General features: G+C 41.2%; 1 protein-coding gene and 1 long non-coding RNA gene across 2 annotated transcripts in view; one reads left to right on the top strand and one right to left on the bottom strand.

Annotated features, from left to right (window-relative positions):
* The window catches only part of LOC128022696 (natural resistance-associated macrophage protein 2), a 28,598-nt gene extending 11,766 nt beyond the window's left edge, over positions 1–16,832 (bottom strand). Inside the window, exons 1-10 of the mRNA XM_052610493.1 lie at positions 16,698–16,832; positions 15,068–15,187; positions 7,091–7,161; positions 6,237–6,325; positions 5,026–5,145; positions 4,004–4,123; positions 2,498–2,604; positions 1,708–1,778; positions 1,565–1,632; positions 1,334–1,489 (exon numbers count right to left, since the gene is read on the bottom strand). Coding sequence (XP_052466453.1) covers positions 1,334–1,489; positions 1,565–1,632; positions 1,708–1,778; positions 2,498–2,604; positions 4,004–4,123; positions 5,026–5,145; positions 6,237–6,325; positions 7,091–7,136 — 777 coding nt within the window. The 5' untranslated portion in view covers positions 7,137–7,161; positions 15,068–15,187; positions 16,698–16,832. The remainder of the gene's footprint in view (positions 1–1,333; positions 1,490–1,564; positions 1,633–1,707; positions 1,779–2,497; positions 2,605–4,003; positions 4,124–5,025; positions 5,146–6,236; positions 6,326–7,090; positions 7,162–15,067; positions 15,188–16,697) is intronic.
* Positions 16,833–16,899: 67 nt separating this feature from the next.
* LOC128022725 (uncharacterized) lies at positions 16,900–17,945 on the top strand. Its single transcript, XR_008185983.1, has 2 exons — positions 16,900–16,956; positions 17,754–17,945. It is a non-coding gene; the product is annotated as an uncharacterized LOC128022725 (long non-coding RNA).
* Positions 17,946–18,232: the final 287 nt, after the last annotated feature.

Genomic DNA, 18,232 nt, shown 5'->3' on the forward strand with positions numbered 1-18,232 from the left:
ACCCATGTATAAAAAAAATAGAAAGCAGATCCACGTGATGCTAAACTTTTTGTTTGGGCAGGCCAAAATGGCAATATGGCTGTCACGTAAAGGTAAACTAAATGGTGTGGGGTCAACCGATGCAGTGGCTATCTTAAAGGGTTTAGTCAAATCAAGGCTAACGGTGGAACATGCGTACTATCAACTGATTAAAGACATAGAAACATTTAAATATACTTGGGGAGTGGAAAAGTGTTTATGTGAAATTGATATTGATGGTTCTCTGCAAATTAATTTCTAATTGTTTTTATTTCTCTTAAACAACGAATGGTTTGTTTTTCTGATCTGTTTTTAAACTGTGAGGTGTTTAGAAAATTTTTAAATTGTAATATTTATTACGTATGGTGTGGTGGAATTTGTGTGTAGTTATATTATGTGTAGTAATGTAATTATGTAATTTGTCCGAAAAATGGTAAATTAAAGGATTGTCAAAGTCAAAGTCTCACTCTCACTCACTCACTCACACTCTCAAACACTCTCTCTCACTCACTCTCACACACACACTCACTCACTCTCACTCACTCACACTCACTCTCTCACTCACTCACTCTCGCTCACTCTCACTTACTCTCTCGCTCACTCTCACACACACTCACACTCTCACACACTCACTCTCTCACTCACTCACGCACTCACTCACTCACTCACTCACACACTCACTCTCTCACTCACTCACTCTCTCTCTCTCTCTCACTTACTCACACACTCACACACACACTCACTCTCTCTCTCTCTCTCTCACTCACTCACACTCTCACACACACTCTCTCACTCACATTCTGTCACTCTCTCACACTCACTCACACACACACACACACACTGTCACTCTCTCACTCTCTCACACTCACTCACTCTCTCACACACACACACACACTCACTCACTCACACTCTCACTCACTCACACACACACTGTCACTCTCTCACACTCACTCACTCTCACATACACACTCACACACACACACTCACTCTCTCACTCACGCACACTCACTCACTCACACTCACTCATTCACTCTCTCACTCACTCACTCTCTCACACACTCACTCTCTCACTCACTCACTCTCTCACACACTCTCTCACACACACTCTCACTCGCACACTCACACACTCTCTCACTCACTCACTCTCACTCACTCTCACTCTCACTCACTCACACTCACTCACTCACTCACTCACTCACGCACACACTCTCTCACTCACACACTCACACACACACACACACACACACACACACACACACGTAACACGCTAGAGATGCTGGACTGGTTTATTCAGACTTCATCTGTGCTGACTGACCTTCACGAGAGCGGAGTGCAGGTAGATGTTGTGAGGCATGATGACGGCTCCCACGATCCCGACGGCCTGCTCCAGCTGCGCAGCTCCACAGCCGCTGCAGTACGGCACAAACATGCCCTTCATCACCTCGGCCTGGTCAGGAGCCACACGCACATACTGCAGACCAGCAGAGCAGAGACACACGTCACACACCGAGCGCTTACACACTCACACACCTGCAGCTGCACCAACCTCGTAACCGAAGCTGAAAGCCATGATGGTGATGAGGAGCCCGAAGAACGCCTCCAGCTTCCTCAGACCTGAAGAACACAGAGCAGACAGTCACGTTAGAGCCCGACAGCAGCCGCTGCGATCCTCCTCCAGCGCTGACCTACCGTACTTGTCCAGAAACAGGAAGACGAATGTGTCGAAGATGGTTATCAGCACTCCGGCCCACAGAGGAATCCTGCAGAAGAGCACCAGCCATCAGTGAGCTGCGCTTCTACAAATCCTCAATCAATCACTGATTATAACACACACACTGAGGAGCTACTTCATATCCATCAGAAGGACAATTACAGCTGCTTTCAACTGTGCTGAAAGTGCATCTGCTGTTGTCTCTCACAGATTAGTTTAGATCTGTTTAAACGCTGCTGGATCTGTGCAGATTTCTCTCCTGATTCAGACAGAACACTTTTTCACTGGAGGAAGTGTTATTCTGGATTATAGACTCTGTATTTGAGTTAAAATCATCTTAATGCTGGATGTGTTTCATCTTTTTTCTTCTCCAGATGTTCACTGATGGACTGGAGTGCTGTGGATTATTGGGATGTTTTTATCAGACTCTCATTCTGACGGCACCCATTCACTGCAGAGCACCCATTGATGAGACACTGATGCAGTGATACATTTCTACAAACCTGATGAAGAAACACACTCATCCTGATCTGGGATGAGCTGAGGATAGTCTAATAGTTCAGAAAACTCTATTGTAACTGAATATGTGAGAGGAAAAGGCTTTTAGATGGAGTCCCACACATTAGCATCAGAACACTCGTAGCCCTATAGAGATCTGATCTGATCTGATCTGAGGAGTGTTCTGCAGTAATGACAGAAGTGAATGTGTACTGTAACATCCCTGACAGCTGAAGCTGTGATCGTGTGATGATGATGATGATGATGTACCTGCCCACTGACAGCAGGTTGAAGGCGATGGCACAGCCGATGACCTCCTGCATGTCAGAGCCGATGATGGCCAGCTCCACCATCAGCCACAGGATGATCCGCGGCACCTGCACACACACACACACACACACCGGCGTCTCCACACAGCTCTCAGCCCACAGATAGCAGCAGACATCTGCCAGTGTCCAGTAACACTGTATACACCATCAACAACATGCACAATATCAGTGTGGGAACCTTACTATAATGAGAATCAATCCAGATTTTCAGAAGGATTCTTTTCCATATATATATATATATATATATATACACACACACACACACACACACACAGTCGTGACCAAAAATATCACCACCCTTGGTAAATATGATCAAAGGCGGCTGTAAAAATTCATCTGCATTGATCTTTTATTTTAAAAATTCCCAAAAATGTATCCTTTCATTGGATAATAATGTCTGGAGTGATTCTGGGTGAAGGAATGACCTCTGATCTCTCGTCAGGTGTTCTCTAACCTCATCAGGTATTATAGGAGAAAACTCAGAGATGTTATTATACCAAATGGAGATTTCAAAAAGTAATGAATAAAAGGGTGCCGTTAATTTTGGTCAGTGTGTATTATAGAAAAACATTTATTTCATAATGATATATCCCCCCATTTTAAATTCTTATTATCCAATGAAAGGATACATTTTTGTGAATAATTTAAATAAAGACCAAAAGGATTAACAAAGCAGATGAATTTTCACAAGCTTCATTGATCAGATTTACCAGCGGTGCCAGTATTTTGGCCATGACTGTATATATAAATCTCCTCTGCTCGGCAAGGCTGCATTTATTTAATCATAAATATAGAAAAAGTTGTGAAACATTTTCAGTGTAAATCAGCTGTTCTCTGTGTGAATCTGTGTTAAAGTGTAATGTATTTCTGTGATGCTCCGCTGTATTTTCAGCATCATTCCTCCAGTCTTCAGAGTCACATGATCTTCAGAAATCACTCTAATCTTACTTTCATTCATCGAGGACACATTAAACTGATGAGAAGTTTAATTGACAATAAAGACATTTATTATGTTACAAATTATTTCCATTTAAAATAAATACTGTTCTCCTGAATTTCCTGTTCATCTGTGAATCCTGAAAAATGTAAAAATATTGTTCAGCACAGCTGTGTTCAACATTGATATTAATCAGAAATGTTTCTTGAGCAGTAAATGATCATATTATTCTAATTTCTGAAGATCATGTGACACTGAAGACTGGAGGAATGATGCTGAAAATACAGCGGAGCATCACAGAAATAAATTACACTTTAACACAGATTCACACAGAACACAGATGATTTACATTAGAATAATATTTCTCTGTTTTTACTGTATTTTTGATCAAATAAATGTAGTCCAAGACTAAAGGAAAGATCTAAGAAGCTTCGTACTGCAGCAGTGTGTGAAGGTGGAGCTGTTTGAGCTTTACAGACAGTGTCCAGTGTGTGTGTGTCAGGAGCTCACCGTGGGGTAATGACGGTTGCAGACCTCGGCCAGATGCATCCCGGTCACCACACCGAGACGAGCGGCCAGACGCTGCAGCAGGAGCCCGATGATGGTGGCCCCCAGCAGAACCCACAGCAGCTGAAGGAGACACAGAGACACACAGATACAGAGAGACACACAGATACAGAGAGACACACAGAGACACACAGATACAGAGAGACACACAGAGACACACACAGAGACACACAGAGACACACAGAGTCACACACAGAGACACACACACACAGAGAGACACACAGATACAGAGAGACACACAGAGACACACACAGAGACACACACAGAGACACACACACACAGAGAGACACACAGATACAGAGAGACACACAGAGACACACAGATACAGAGAGACACACAGAGACACACACAGAGACACACACAGAGACACACACACACAGAGAGACACACAGATACAGAGAGACACACAGAGACACACACAGAGTCACACACAGAGACACACACACACAGAGAGACACACAGATACAGAGAGACACACAGAGACACACAGATACAGAGAGACACACAGAGACACACACAGAGACACACACAGAGACACACACACACAGAGAGACACACAGATACAGAGAGACACACAGAGACACACAGATAAAGGACCTTCATAAAGCTGAAACAGTGCTTCTCTACAGGTATCATATTTGTTTCCTAAATATAAATGATTAAGATGTGTTCAATATTACAGTTAGGGGCAATTATTGTCAGTGTAAACCCCAGAACTTTATGCATTTCTGCCTGACATCCGCTCTGCTGAGTATGCAATGATTTGTGTTTGCAGTCACTGTATCAGTTCTTGTTTTCTCTGAGTTGATCTTGTGACCTTGGTGTTGCTAAAGGAAGAGGGGAATCACATCGTTTGGCAATGGACTGGTTTTCTAGTATTTCACCATCCACAGGACTGAATCAGGAGTCAGCAGCTGAGGACAGACGTGTGACTGAAGGTGTAGTGCTGGTCACTCTGGACTCACCTTGAAACCAGCTATAGCCCCAGACTGAAGATCCGACTCGATGTTCCCCGGGTCCAGATAGGCGATGCTCATCAGGAAACCCGGCCCAGTGAAGGCCCACAGCTTACGAAAGCTGAAGAGCTAGAGAGAGGAAGAGCATCACATCTGAGATCTGGAGAGGTCATGTGCCATCCTCAGGTCTATCACCCAACAGTGGCTGATCTCATATCCTCTCAAGACCTCATGATAGCTGACCAATTGCTTTCCTAACATTTTGAATTTGTCTATTTTTTCCGTGTGCTTCTTCAGAGTCTCTTCCTCTTTTTGTGCTTGAGGAAATCATGATTGATCTCGTGCTTGGAGTAATTCATGAGTTAGGATGAATCACTGATTACACACACGTGCCTGAGAACAGCTCTGTCGCTCATTAATCTGCACTGCCATACCTTACAGCTTATTATTATGATGATGAAAGGTCATTTAATATGGCACGTGTCACGGTCTTCTCTGATCTGACTGATCGTGAAACACTTTGTCTACGGTTACACTGGACGTCTGTGAGTCGGTCTACACTGAGGTGAACACTGAGATCAGCTGAGATCAGGATGAGTGTGTGTCTTCATCAGGTTTGGAGAAATGTAGCATTGCATCAGTGTCTCATCAATGGATGCTCTGCAGTGAATGGGTGCCGTCAGAATGAGAGTCCAAACAGCTGGAGAAAGTGTTATTATAGACTCATATTTTAGTTAAAATCATCTTAATGCTGGATGTGTTTCAGGTTTTGTCTTCTCCAGATGTTCACTGATGGACTGGAGTGCTGTGGATTATTGTGATGTTTTTATCAGACTCTCATTCTGACGGCACCCATTCATCCATTGATGAGACACTGATGCAGCGCTACATTTCTACAAACCTGATGAAGAAACACACTCCTCCTGATCTCAGATGAACTGAGGATGAACAGATCTTCAGCTAGTGTTCATTTCTGAGTGAACAGTTTCTTTAACATCGAATCATCTGGAAATCAATGATAAAGTATAAGTATCCATCTGATGTGAGATAACATAAATTTTGATTTATTTGTGTATATGATGAGGAATAAAAGATTATTTAAATCACATCTCAAGCAGGGTTTGATATTAAACAATAAAGAGCAAAGTCAAGAGTATAAACGGAGTTGGTAGTGTTGTTGAATATAATGAGACGGACTGGTCTTTCGGTCGTGGAGGTACCTTTGGTACGTCATCCTCAGGGATGGGAACCTTCTGCTCGAAGTATGTGGAGACGGGGTCATGCTGCGGGTCAGACACAGGGCCGCTCTCTGAAACACAGCACACATCCCTTCAGCTTCACAAGAGTGCACAGTCCACCGCACTCTTTTATCAGACATCAGCCAACGTCTGCGTCCACAGCCGAGTCAGTGAGTTCAGCAGACCATATGACACATCATAAACATGGATATGACATCACCAGCACGGTACAACTGGAGGAAACGACGCCAGTTATGAGACACACACACACACACACACACTGTCAGACAGGAACGAGTGAAAACACACGATCTGCTGCTCAGTGTTCAACAGTTTTTCTGTTATCCCATCACACATGTGCTGGATTCACATTGACCACTCTCTAAAATATCAGCCATCAACAAATATGTAATAACAGTCACATACACACATCGGGATTCTTGACATCCAACCGATCAGTACATGCCTTTGGTTCAGAAACTGCTTCTAAGTGCACCACTGTTGTAATATTTAACTCACTGGATAACTTCAGTGTTTGTGTGGTCAGTTTCCATCAGACCAGTGCTATTCCTGAAGAGACAGCCATCTTTGCTTACACTTCACTTTCAGCTGTCCTTGTTACAGTGTAATTATACGGAGTAATATTAATTACCCACATGTACTTACTGTAGGATTAGGGTGACTTTCATGTAATTATTCATAATTTATTGTTATTATAATAGTAAGTTCATGTCAGGTATGTAACAAGAACCCCTTAAAATGAAGTGTTACACAATTTCCCCTTTAATTGTTTATTTATTGAAACAGATTTGGGCAGGAATGAGACGTGATCATACGTGTCTCAGCTTCCTGCGCGGCGTCCTCCTCCTGTTCAGTCTTCATGAGCTCCTCGAGCGTCTCTGTGAGTCTGAAAGACATGAGCAGACATCACGCTTGCAGCAGCACAGTTATCCTCCACACTAATAGAGCACGCTCACTTATTACTCAGTTTATCCTTCATTAACCTCATACACAGTCTGCTGAACGGGACACATTTACATTTCACTTTATATATCTGTATCATCTGTTTGACCACATAAACGATCAGATTAGGGGCTGATAATAATCGATCGTGAAAATAATCAATGACGTTTGTGATTATTTAGTCGCGTCTTCCATCAGTCACATCAAAATACAGCAGTAAATAACATTTCTATGCATAAATGATGATATAAATGATCATAAATGATGTTTTATTTATTATTTTTTAACATACAGATAAGAAATGTTTGTAAAAATGTGAGATGTCTGTGAAAGTCTGTTTCATCTTCTATCTAAAAATGCTGCGTGAAAGATGTGTGATCCAGAAACAGCCTGATTAAAACATCAATAACGAAACTAGGGAAGCACTGAAACTTGGCCACCAACATTTTTCAGGTGAGAATAATTGTAATTTTATTTTAATTCAGTGTAAACAAGACTGATACGTGTTGAGTATTCATAACATTCATTGATGTATTCACATCTTTAGCAAATTTCCTGAAGAGTGAATTGAATGCATGTTTTTTTAATCAATCCTGTGCTATATGCCTTTCCAATAAATCTATGTGTAACACCAATCTTTTCCCCAGTTGTTCACCCAAGTGGTAGGTTACAATTCATGGAAGCCTTTGTAATGGATAGCTGATTTATATTTTTTAGTACTGTTAGTATTAGGATATTTATCTCTTGTAGTCTTGGCGGAATCTCCTGCATGAGACAACACTGAGTCTATGCCCAAGATGGATAGCTAAATAGAAAAGATAACTAGACTCCTGAAGAAATCTCTAGAAGACCAATTGCAAGAGATGGGAAAAGCTGTGATGGATAGTATGAAAAGGATGGACATCCAACTCAAGTCCTTGTTGTGTCTTACGGTTGGAGCTGCTTCTACACCAACTACCACATCAATGTCAGATGCACAACTGCCTCCCACGCTACACCAGCTGTCTTACAAATGGCTGTAAAAAGGAATTCCCTAAGTTTGGTAGTGCAGTAGATGAAGACCCAATAGCTTATCTGGAGAAGTGTGCAGAGAACCTAGCTGTACGTCCAGTGAGTGATGCTGAGATACTTGCAACATTACCATCTGTGCTGACACATACAGCCAAAGATTGGTGGGAGGCCGAAAAAGCACATTTAGAACATGGAGTCAGTTCAAGGTTACCTTTTTGCGGACCTTCCTACCCTATTATCACGAGGTTGAAGCAGAGAGGAGGATACGAGAGAGAAAACAAGGAAGAGGATATTCAAAAATGTGCTTTCCAGTACAGAGCTTTAATGTTTTAGGCTTAAACCAACCGTGACTGAAAAGGAGATTCTTCAGGCTACCTTGAGAAATTGTAATCCCCATCTTGCAAGCATTTTAAGAGGAACAGCCAATACTTTTGATGACCTGGTGCGTACAGGAACTTTGATAGAGCGGGAGATTTCTGAGGAAAGGGCTTTCTGGAAGCACCAGCAAGCAGAAAGATCTTTTAGGAAAGGGGGGCCAGATAAGTACAGCAAAGATAAGCCCGGACACCACAGCATGGCATTGTTGACAAGAGTTAATGTCAAACTTTTCACCTTGACTAACTTTGCGTAACAAACCTTCTGAAGCCATTGTGGATACAGGTAGCTCTTACTCAATAATCCAGGAGTCATTATGGAGAAGATGGAAGGAAGAGACAGAGTCTTGGCAGTCCAGTCGTGGACGGACATTTGCCCTGGACAATGGATGCACAAACGACTGTTCATCATGAAAGATGAGGACTTGGCTGTTCCACTCATTTTAGGCCTTGAGTTCCTTGAGTCATGTAGAGTCAAGCTGGATTTTAACACCTCTGTGTATTCACTGCCTGGACAGAAGGAAGCATTACACTTTTTCTCTTTTTTTTGATCAGGTACGCTCAGTTAACATATACTGTGCACTGCCAATAGTGCAAGTATCCACAGATATTGTGGGTGATGGTAGACCTCGCTGATGCTTCCCGAACAGAGAAGAGGCGTTTAGAAGGATTGCTGCTAAACTGGCTGACTGTCTGTATGGATCTGTATGGCCAAACACTTATCATTAAGCACCAGATCATAACTAGCGACTCTATGCCAGTACATAAAAGAGCCTATCATTTTCCCGTCAATAAGCAAAATTTCATTGCTGTCAAAGCCATGCTGAGTAAAGGTATAATACGTCCATCTACTTCCCCATGGGCTGCTCCAGTAGTGTTAGTACCCAAGAAGGATGGAGGAATGTGTTTCTGTGTGGATTATAGTGCATTGAATGCTAAAACTCCACTGGATGGCTTCCCAAATCCTCAAATAAAAGATATCTTGGAGTCTGTCTACGGAGCTACGATATCCAGCACCCTACACCTCCAGAGTGGATACTGGCAAGTGGCAATGGATGAGAGTATTATCCAGAAAACTGCTTTTGTCACCAAGTACAACCAATATGTGTTTGTTCGTCTTTTGTTTGGGTTAAAAAATGCTAGCGTAACGTTCAAAAAGGCTGATGAATAAAGTTCTGCAAGATCTTATAGGCAAGTGCTGTTTTGTGTACATTGACGACATTTTCGTTCACCCCAGAGACATTCAATAACACCTCCAAGATCTGAAGAAGGTGTTTCCTTCATTGGAATCCACCGGCTTGACACTTAATCTTAAAAAGTGTAAATTACTAAGAAAATCACTGACTTTTCATTTCGGAAGAAGCGATCAAGACAGAAGATTCCAAAGTGAATGCTGTTAGGAATTTTCCTACCCCCAAAAATGTTAAAGATGATGAGTGATTCTTAGGTCTTGTTGGGTGATATCATCACTTTATTCTGTATTTTTCAGAACGTGTTGCTCCACTCCATGCACTTAAGAAGGAGGATGAGAAATGGCAACAGTATTTGGAAGGGAGACCCTTTGGGGTAATCACAGATCATGCTGCCCTCACTTGGGTTTTTAGCCATCCTCGCCCAACATCAAGACTTACTAAGTGGGCTATCAGACTACAGGGGTTTGACTTTACTGTGAGTTACCAGAGAGGGAGATGTAATGTAGTGAATGATTCACTGTCCCATGCAATGCCTGAAGAAGAGCTACTCTGTTGTGTTGCAGTATGCCAAGCAAAAGATGTGAATGGAGGTTTACCAATAAACTAGGAAGCCAGAAAAGTGACCAATGATTGCAGATTTTGTGGGATGAAGTGAAGTTCAACGCTATTGACCCCCAACCGATCAGATATGTTGATCAAAACAACTTTCTGTTTAGATCTATTCCTGGTGGTCAAAAGGTCCATACTTTGCAGGTAGTCACCCCAAAAGATCTACGGCAGCAATTTCTCCAGTTTGCCCATGATAATCCTTTGAGTGGGCATCTTGGGCGCATGAAAACATTATATTGATTGCTCAATGGGGTGTTATTGGCCAGAAATTCAACATGATGTATGGGATTGCTATAAACAGTGCCAAGTTTGTCAGCAATACAAGTCGTGCATATCCAAACTTTCTGGAACCCTTCAGTCTACTCCTGTTGAAGAACCTGGATATATGGTTGGTGTTGATCTTATGGGTCTGTTTCTGAGGAGCATGAAGATGAACGAGTATTTGTTGGTCACTGTGGATTACTGTAGTGAGTGGGTTGAGGTCTTCCCTTTGCGGTCAGCTCAAACACCTTTGATAACTAATGTTCTTATTAAGGAGATCTTTACTCGATGGGTTACATCTCAACTTTTAAATGCTACCTCAAGACAATGGGGTGCAATTCAAAAACTCAACACTGCATACCAGCTGCAGACTAACTTGACAGAAAAGGTGAATAGAAGGCTTAAGGTCATGATTGCATCATATGTTAAGGACAACCATCAGAGATTGCTCTTGAAAGGACCCCTGGAATAATTCCAATATCGTTCTCCTGACCAATCTGGATATGAAGTTATTGAAGGCCAGCAATTGTTCTTGGAAAGAGTGAAAGAGAATGTCATGAGAGCCCAGAGTGGACAACCGAGACCCTCCGATAAGGGGAACTTGTCTGGGTTTGTACTCACCCATTGTCTCGTGCAGGGGATGCATTTACAGCCAAGTTAGCTCCTAATGGGCAAGGGCCTGCCAAAGTTTTAAACATTTGAATAATGTAACATATCTAGTAAGATGTTACTTTACTTAAGTATTTAAAGTGAGTGGTAATTTTACTCCCAGTCATGAGGGGGCGTAAGGGAGTTATTATCAGTGAAGTTTCTCCAGATCAGAGAATAAGAGGAGTAGGAAGTTTGAGGAAGGACACTAGTGAGCTGGGAGTAGGCGTTTCTCAATGTCAAGGATACTTCCTTGGTAGTACTGATCCTTCCAAGTCACTTCCTTCAGAGGCTAGGTGAGAGTCCTCTTTAGCATACGGAGAACACATAAATGGAACAGGCTAGCAAGTGCACGTAATTGCATCATTGCGTCAGTGAAAAGGTCCGTTTGAATAACGCTGTGAATGTAACTAGTTATTTATAAAATAAATGCTGTTGACGCAACCAATTGTTAAATGACAGGTCCGGTTCAGTTAACCATTTGTATTTGTATAATTTACAATATCAATACGGTAGTCATTTGTACTGGCATTTAAACGTCAAACTTTACTTATATTTACTACAATTATAACAAATGTTTGGTGACGTAAATAAAAACCGTTAACGCTCCGACTACGTTAATGTTCGACATTTTTGAATTTTTGAACTAACGTTAGATAGCAAAGCTGCGCGCATAGGATTGTGGGTGATTTGAGAGCGCGAAGAGCGCGAAGGATTCACATATGCATCCTTTCCTGTGTATGGGATATTCTTCGAACGAAGGACTCAGTCCTTGGTTGAAATTCCGAGGATCCTCGACATTGGAACAGTCCTTCGACGGATGTCGATGACGTAGCATCCTCGAAATACTGGCTTCTAAGGATCCTTCCTTGACATTGAGAAAAACACCTAGTGTTTGCTCTCCCCATGCTTAAACCCTTATTGAAGAATATTAGTGTTCTACCTCTCAATGAAACAGTGTGTCAATAATGCAAAATGACAGTTAAAGGCAGTTCATCATTGAATTCAGTGATGTTATCTCTGTTCAGTTTAAATAGTGTCTGTTAGGGCTGGATGATTAATCGAAAAGTAATCGAAACCGAAATTCAGAACCTCTAACCGACTTAATTTTCCCATGTCGGTTATTTTGTTTTTTTAATCCTGTAAATACTTCTCCCTTAAAAACATACTACCGCGTATGTCATACTACATGACTCTGCTCTCCTGTCAGTGGCATAAAAGCAAAACACGGAGGTGAACGCCGGTTCAACACATAGCCTTGCGTCTTCACTAAACTTTGTTAGTTGTATTTGTTTTATGATTTGGACATGTAAGCGATTAGATGAAGGGATGTGTATCATTATATCGAGCTCCCATGTTCGCACAGCTGCATTGTGGCACGAACACTCATATAAACAGCTGTGAAGATCGCGCTCACAGAGGAACGCAAAAACTAGTTGTCAGTGCTGTTCTGTGATCACTAAAGTAGCTTAGAATCTCAAAACTTATTATAGCATATTTTTCTACTTTTGAAGGAACTAGGCTATTTACAACCCACAGCTTCACAATAATATAGAGACACAATGACTAATTCACACACGCAATCACTCGTACTGGTACTGTGCTAATTTACCTTTATCTGATCTTTATTTATCTCTTACACCGAGGAATAATCTATAAGAAATGTTACTAACATAGATAAAACAACTGCTGATAGTGAGCTATGATGCCAGATCGTGCTTTCAATAGGAAAAAATATTCCACCTTTAATAGTTGATCTCAACCGTCTGGCTGAGGCCAGTCTAAAAAGATGCTCAGGACAGTTGACAGAACGCTGCTGTGTGTCGTCATGAAAGTGTATTATTTTCACGTGTGATTAACCTGTTAACTGTCATTCACGTTTTTGAAGATAGTCATGAATGTGCATGATACAAACCTAAATTTTAATAATTAATGACTGAAAACATTTTGTAACATGATTTTGATGTGCCATTTACATGGTAATGCAATGTCTGATTTTAAAATGGGTTTTAAAGGATGAATTTTGAGATTTTATGTTTTCAAGTGATATATAACAAGTGACATTTAACAGGTTAAGCCTTGGCACTTTCAAACGTAACCATTCAAAAGACTTTAAAGCATTCAAACACAAGACGCAGAAAAGCTGAACTGAGTAGCTGGTTACTCGCGCTGTGCTCGGTGCGCACGAGAGAGAGCCGCGTCTCACACACAGTAACACTGAACTGAGCTCTCCTTTGCGGAATTGCTAATGCAACTTTTTCACACCACAGACTGAACACAATTAATCATTGCTTGGTAATTGGCCAACAAAGCATTTTGTTTGATAGAAATACATGTAATGGATTACAATCAAAGTTATCTGAAATTATCAAGATGAATTTGTTCTAAAAGTTTAACTCTGTCTTGAGTTCTAGTCAAATTTTGTTACCATTTTCTAAACTATAGCAAATAAACTGATAATGTGAGAAATCTTGAAGGTGTCTTAATTTTTACAGTGCTATTTTACATTTCATTATTCAGTTTCTGTACCTGGACACTTACAAACTTGAAAAACTTAAACACTGTACATAGCACAAACAGATAAACAGAACGAACTCAAATTAAACACTTTCAGACAGGACCCACTGGTACGACCTGCACCGGGGCCCTGCTAACCCCAGCTATGGCCCTGCTTACAGTACAAACCTTGTCAGAGAACTGCGAGGGCAAAACAACTAAACAGAAACAAAATAATCGTTTATTAATCGTATTCCAGGTAACATGTTCAATTCATCGAGGTTTTGCTTTGAGGCCATAATCGTCCAGCCCTAGTGTCTGTGCATGTATTCGCAATCAAGTCAATGATATCGCTGTAGATGAAACAACTGTAAGAAACATCTACAACACTGTGATAACCCCGGGACATGTGTGGTTATTCAGAACTTTAGGGTTGAATGGATATCTAAAAGGTTTTGCCTCTAGATAGGGACAGATTTATTACACAATATATGGTTTAGACACGTATGGTATTTGATGTTGTACAGTAGTTGTGTGCTCCTAAAGGAAATATAGTACGCTATTCAACGGTGACTGATCCCCTTCATTTTCTTCATGATGTGACTGTGATGTTGTTGACTGTTACCTCTTGACTTATGTTTCTCTTTGCACATGAACAGTATTATGTGAAGCACTCGTATAGTCTATATATTTATAAATCGTTTATCTGTCAGTAGGTTAGTTGTGTAGAGGTTTGTATTGTTTCACTTCAGTGTTGTATGTCTATCTGTATGTACACCGTGGTCCTGTGAGGCACAAGATCTCGTTTCACTGCATGTCCACATGTCTGCATGTTTTGTTCTTTAGAAAATTTCTATCAGTGCATTTCTGACAATAAACTCTCATTAGGTAATGCATTAACTAATATGAACTAAAAATCATAATTTATTAATACATTTACAGCATTTATAACTCTTTGTTATTGTTAGTTATACATATACATGCTCATTGTTTGTAAGTTCAGTGTTTTAGTGAATGTTGAAATTAACATTAATAAATGCTGTATGTAAACTCATGAAATCTCAATGCCAAATGTCCAGACGTGTGTTTTAGGTGCACCTTAAGGAAGGTTTCCCATCAGAAGCACTAGTTAGAGCATTAACTGAAAGTGATCTGAAAGCTCAGACGATCAGAACACATGCTGCTAACCACACACACCTAAACACCGCCGCTGGAGCCTAGTATTATATGAGCTGTGTGTGAAACAACGTCTACTTACAGCCAAACCCAGAGAAGATCAGTAATCCCAAGCACTGCGCTTCAGAGTGTGCACCTGCATTCACCTGATCTGAAGTGAAGGATTCTGGGAAACAGTGCTCGTGACCTCGGCTGATTCTATCTGTGGAAAACACAAGAAACATCTCTGATAAACAGCACAGAACACACCTGCCGACACACACACACACACACACACACACTCTGACACATAGACACACACACAGACACATAGACACACACACACACACACACTGACACACACACACTCTGACACATAGACACACACACACACACAGACACACACACACACTCACACACACACACACACACACACACACTCTGACACATAGACACACACAGACACACACTCTGACACACACACACACACTCTGACACATAGACACACACACACACACACACTGACACACACACACTCTGACACATAGACACACACACAGACACACACACACACTCACACACACACACACACACACACACACACTCTGACACATAGACCCACACAGACACACACACACACACACACACACTCACACACACACACACAGACACACACACACACACACACACTCTGACACATAGACCCACACAGACACACACACACACACACACCCACACAGACACACACACACACACTCACACACACTGACACATTGACCCACACACACACACACACACTCTGACACACACACACACACACACTCTGACACACACACACACACACACTCCGACACATACACACACACACACACACACTCTGACACACACACACACACACACACTCCGACACATACACACATACACACACACACAAAGGAACAGAAGGTATATTATTATTTCACAACGATCGTGTAAATGAACAGCTCAGGACAGGTTCAGTGAGTTTACAGTAATAAAACATCACAGTACTCCACCAGATTACTCCACACAGTAACATCTAGTGAAACCTACAGAAGAAGCAGCTTCAAACCACTGCCTTCTGCTCAAATATGAGTCCATACTCCATAACAACAGCCTTCCTGCAGTGATACACCCCTGTCTGTCACAACACAAGCCTTCAGAGCTCGTCTGATCTGTGCAGATGTCTCTCCTGATTCAGACTCACTGCTTCATTTCCTCAGTAAGTACAGAGTTATCTCTCCAGAGCAGACTGAGTCCTGTAAACTCTGGTGACACGGACTCATGAGGATGAGGATGAGGATGAAGGAAGTCTCACTCAACACATGCAGTGAGACACAGATCTGCTGAAGTACAGCAGAAAACATCACACATATTCTACTGGTGTCCACTACAAACCGGCAACTATTAACCCATAAACCATTCCAAATGGTTTCCTGTAGTGTGTTTTGGCAGATTTCCCATTAGGATTTAATGGTTTTAACAAGCCACCAACAGAAGGTGACACATAACCAATAGAGAGCCACAGGACCAATACAGTTCCCATTAAAACCACTACACGTTCTGTGATGGTTATATCAACAATCACGCTGATGTGCCTCTGTAACGACATACTGTACAACCTCTACTCTCAGACATGTTTGCTGCTGTAACACACTGTTTCTGTCTGATCTGTCCACACTGAGCGCCTGGAGTGAGCTGTCAATCACACTCACCTGAGGATGAGGATGAGGATGAGGATGAGGAGGGTCCTCCGTTAATGTCACCCTTCAGTGAGGATCTGCATCTGAGCACGGAGCCGGTGGCGGTGACACAAGCAGACTCGACCCCGGAGGTGACGCGCGCTCAAGCTTCCAAACAGAGCTGAACTGCACGAGAGGGGCGTGGCTTGAAGTTCTCAAATCACACAGAACCACGCGAGATGTCAAAACGAGATGTTGTTGGCAATATGGCCGCTTACATTGAGACACAACGGTGAGCATTTTTATTTTATTTTTTTTTCCTGAAAATAATTGTTTTAATTGAAGTGTATAAGTCATTTTCGTACAGTGGTATTTTTTATGGAATTAATGATCTATTAAAACTTAGAAGTAAAGTAAGGAACATATAAACTAAAGGTGTAAAGACGCTATCCCCCAGTTTCACGGAGAAGTAACTGAACCTAATCCTGGCTTAATCTAAACCCTGTCTGTGACCTACATAATATAGTATATGTGCTGTAGGAACACGTTTCATAATGCATTACTAACATCAAATACACGTCTCAAAAGTGTATTTACATAAACCATATACACATCTTGAAGACGATTACTTAATGTCTGTTTATCATCTGACAGGATCGTCTTTGAGAAGTATTGCAGATGAGCTCCTTTAATAGAGATGAAACAGGTTTCTGAGTGATATGTGTGATATTGTGTAGAATACACTGTCAACACTGCTTTAGATGAGTGTAAGTCATGTGAACAAACTGATCTATATAGAATAACTAAACATACGATATCTCTAATTTGTCCATTTGCAATATTGGTAATTTGAGGAACATCTGTGTTGGATAAAAAGCGAGTTCCATCAGTAAATAAGAGCAGTATATCACAGATAGATGACAGAGGAGACACACGAGTGTTTATCTGCTGAAGAGACACTGATGGAGGAATGATGTACTCTACAGTCATCAATAAAACAGCTTTTACATCTTAAGTTTATTTTTACTGTTGTAATTTCCAACAGTTACAGCACTTTTCTGATTCTTGATGTCTGTTCATCTGCTGCAGATCTTCTGGTGGAGCAGGACCTGCGAGGAAAAGGGATCGAATAATACAAGATCATTGTAGACGCTTTGTTTCATGTGGTGTTGACTTGTACATGTATGTATTTATTGTGATGCTAACTTTTATACATTATTTTGATCATCTATTCATGTTTCTTGTTGTCAGTAAATAAAATATAAATATTTTATTCATGTATTAATTGCTTTACTGACAATTAATGTATTCACATTGACTGCATTTGTTCAACTAGTGTATAATCTTGCATAGCTATGTCACAACAAAAAATAAATTTGGCTTCTTTTACTAAAATGTCATTTTAAGAAAAAAAGATATATATATTGGTTGGCATTTATCATTATTAGTATTGCACGTAAGCGTTGGGATGGGCCAGAGAAGCAATTCATTATGGGTAATCTTAATTTTGAAGTAGTAATACTTCCATTATTAGAGTATCAAATCATCAGTCTTCTCCAGAGAGGAGA

Source organism: Carassius gibelio, chromosome A11 (assembly GCF_023724105.1).
Source record: "Carassius gibelio isolate Cgi1373 ecotype wild population from Czech Republic chromosome A11, carGib1.2-hapl.c, whole genome shotgun sequence".
NCBI lineage: Eukaryota > Metazoa > Chordata > Actinopteri > Cypriniformes > Cyprinidae > Carassius > Carassius gibelio.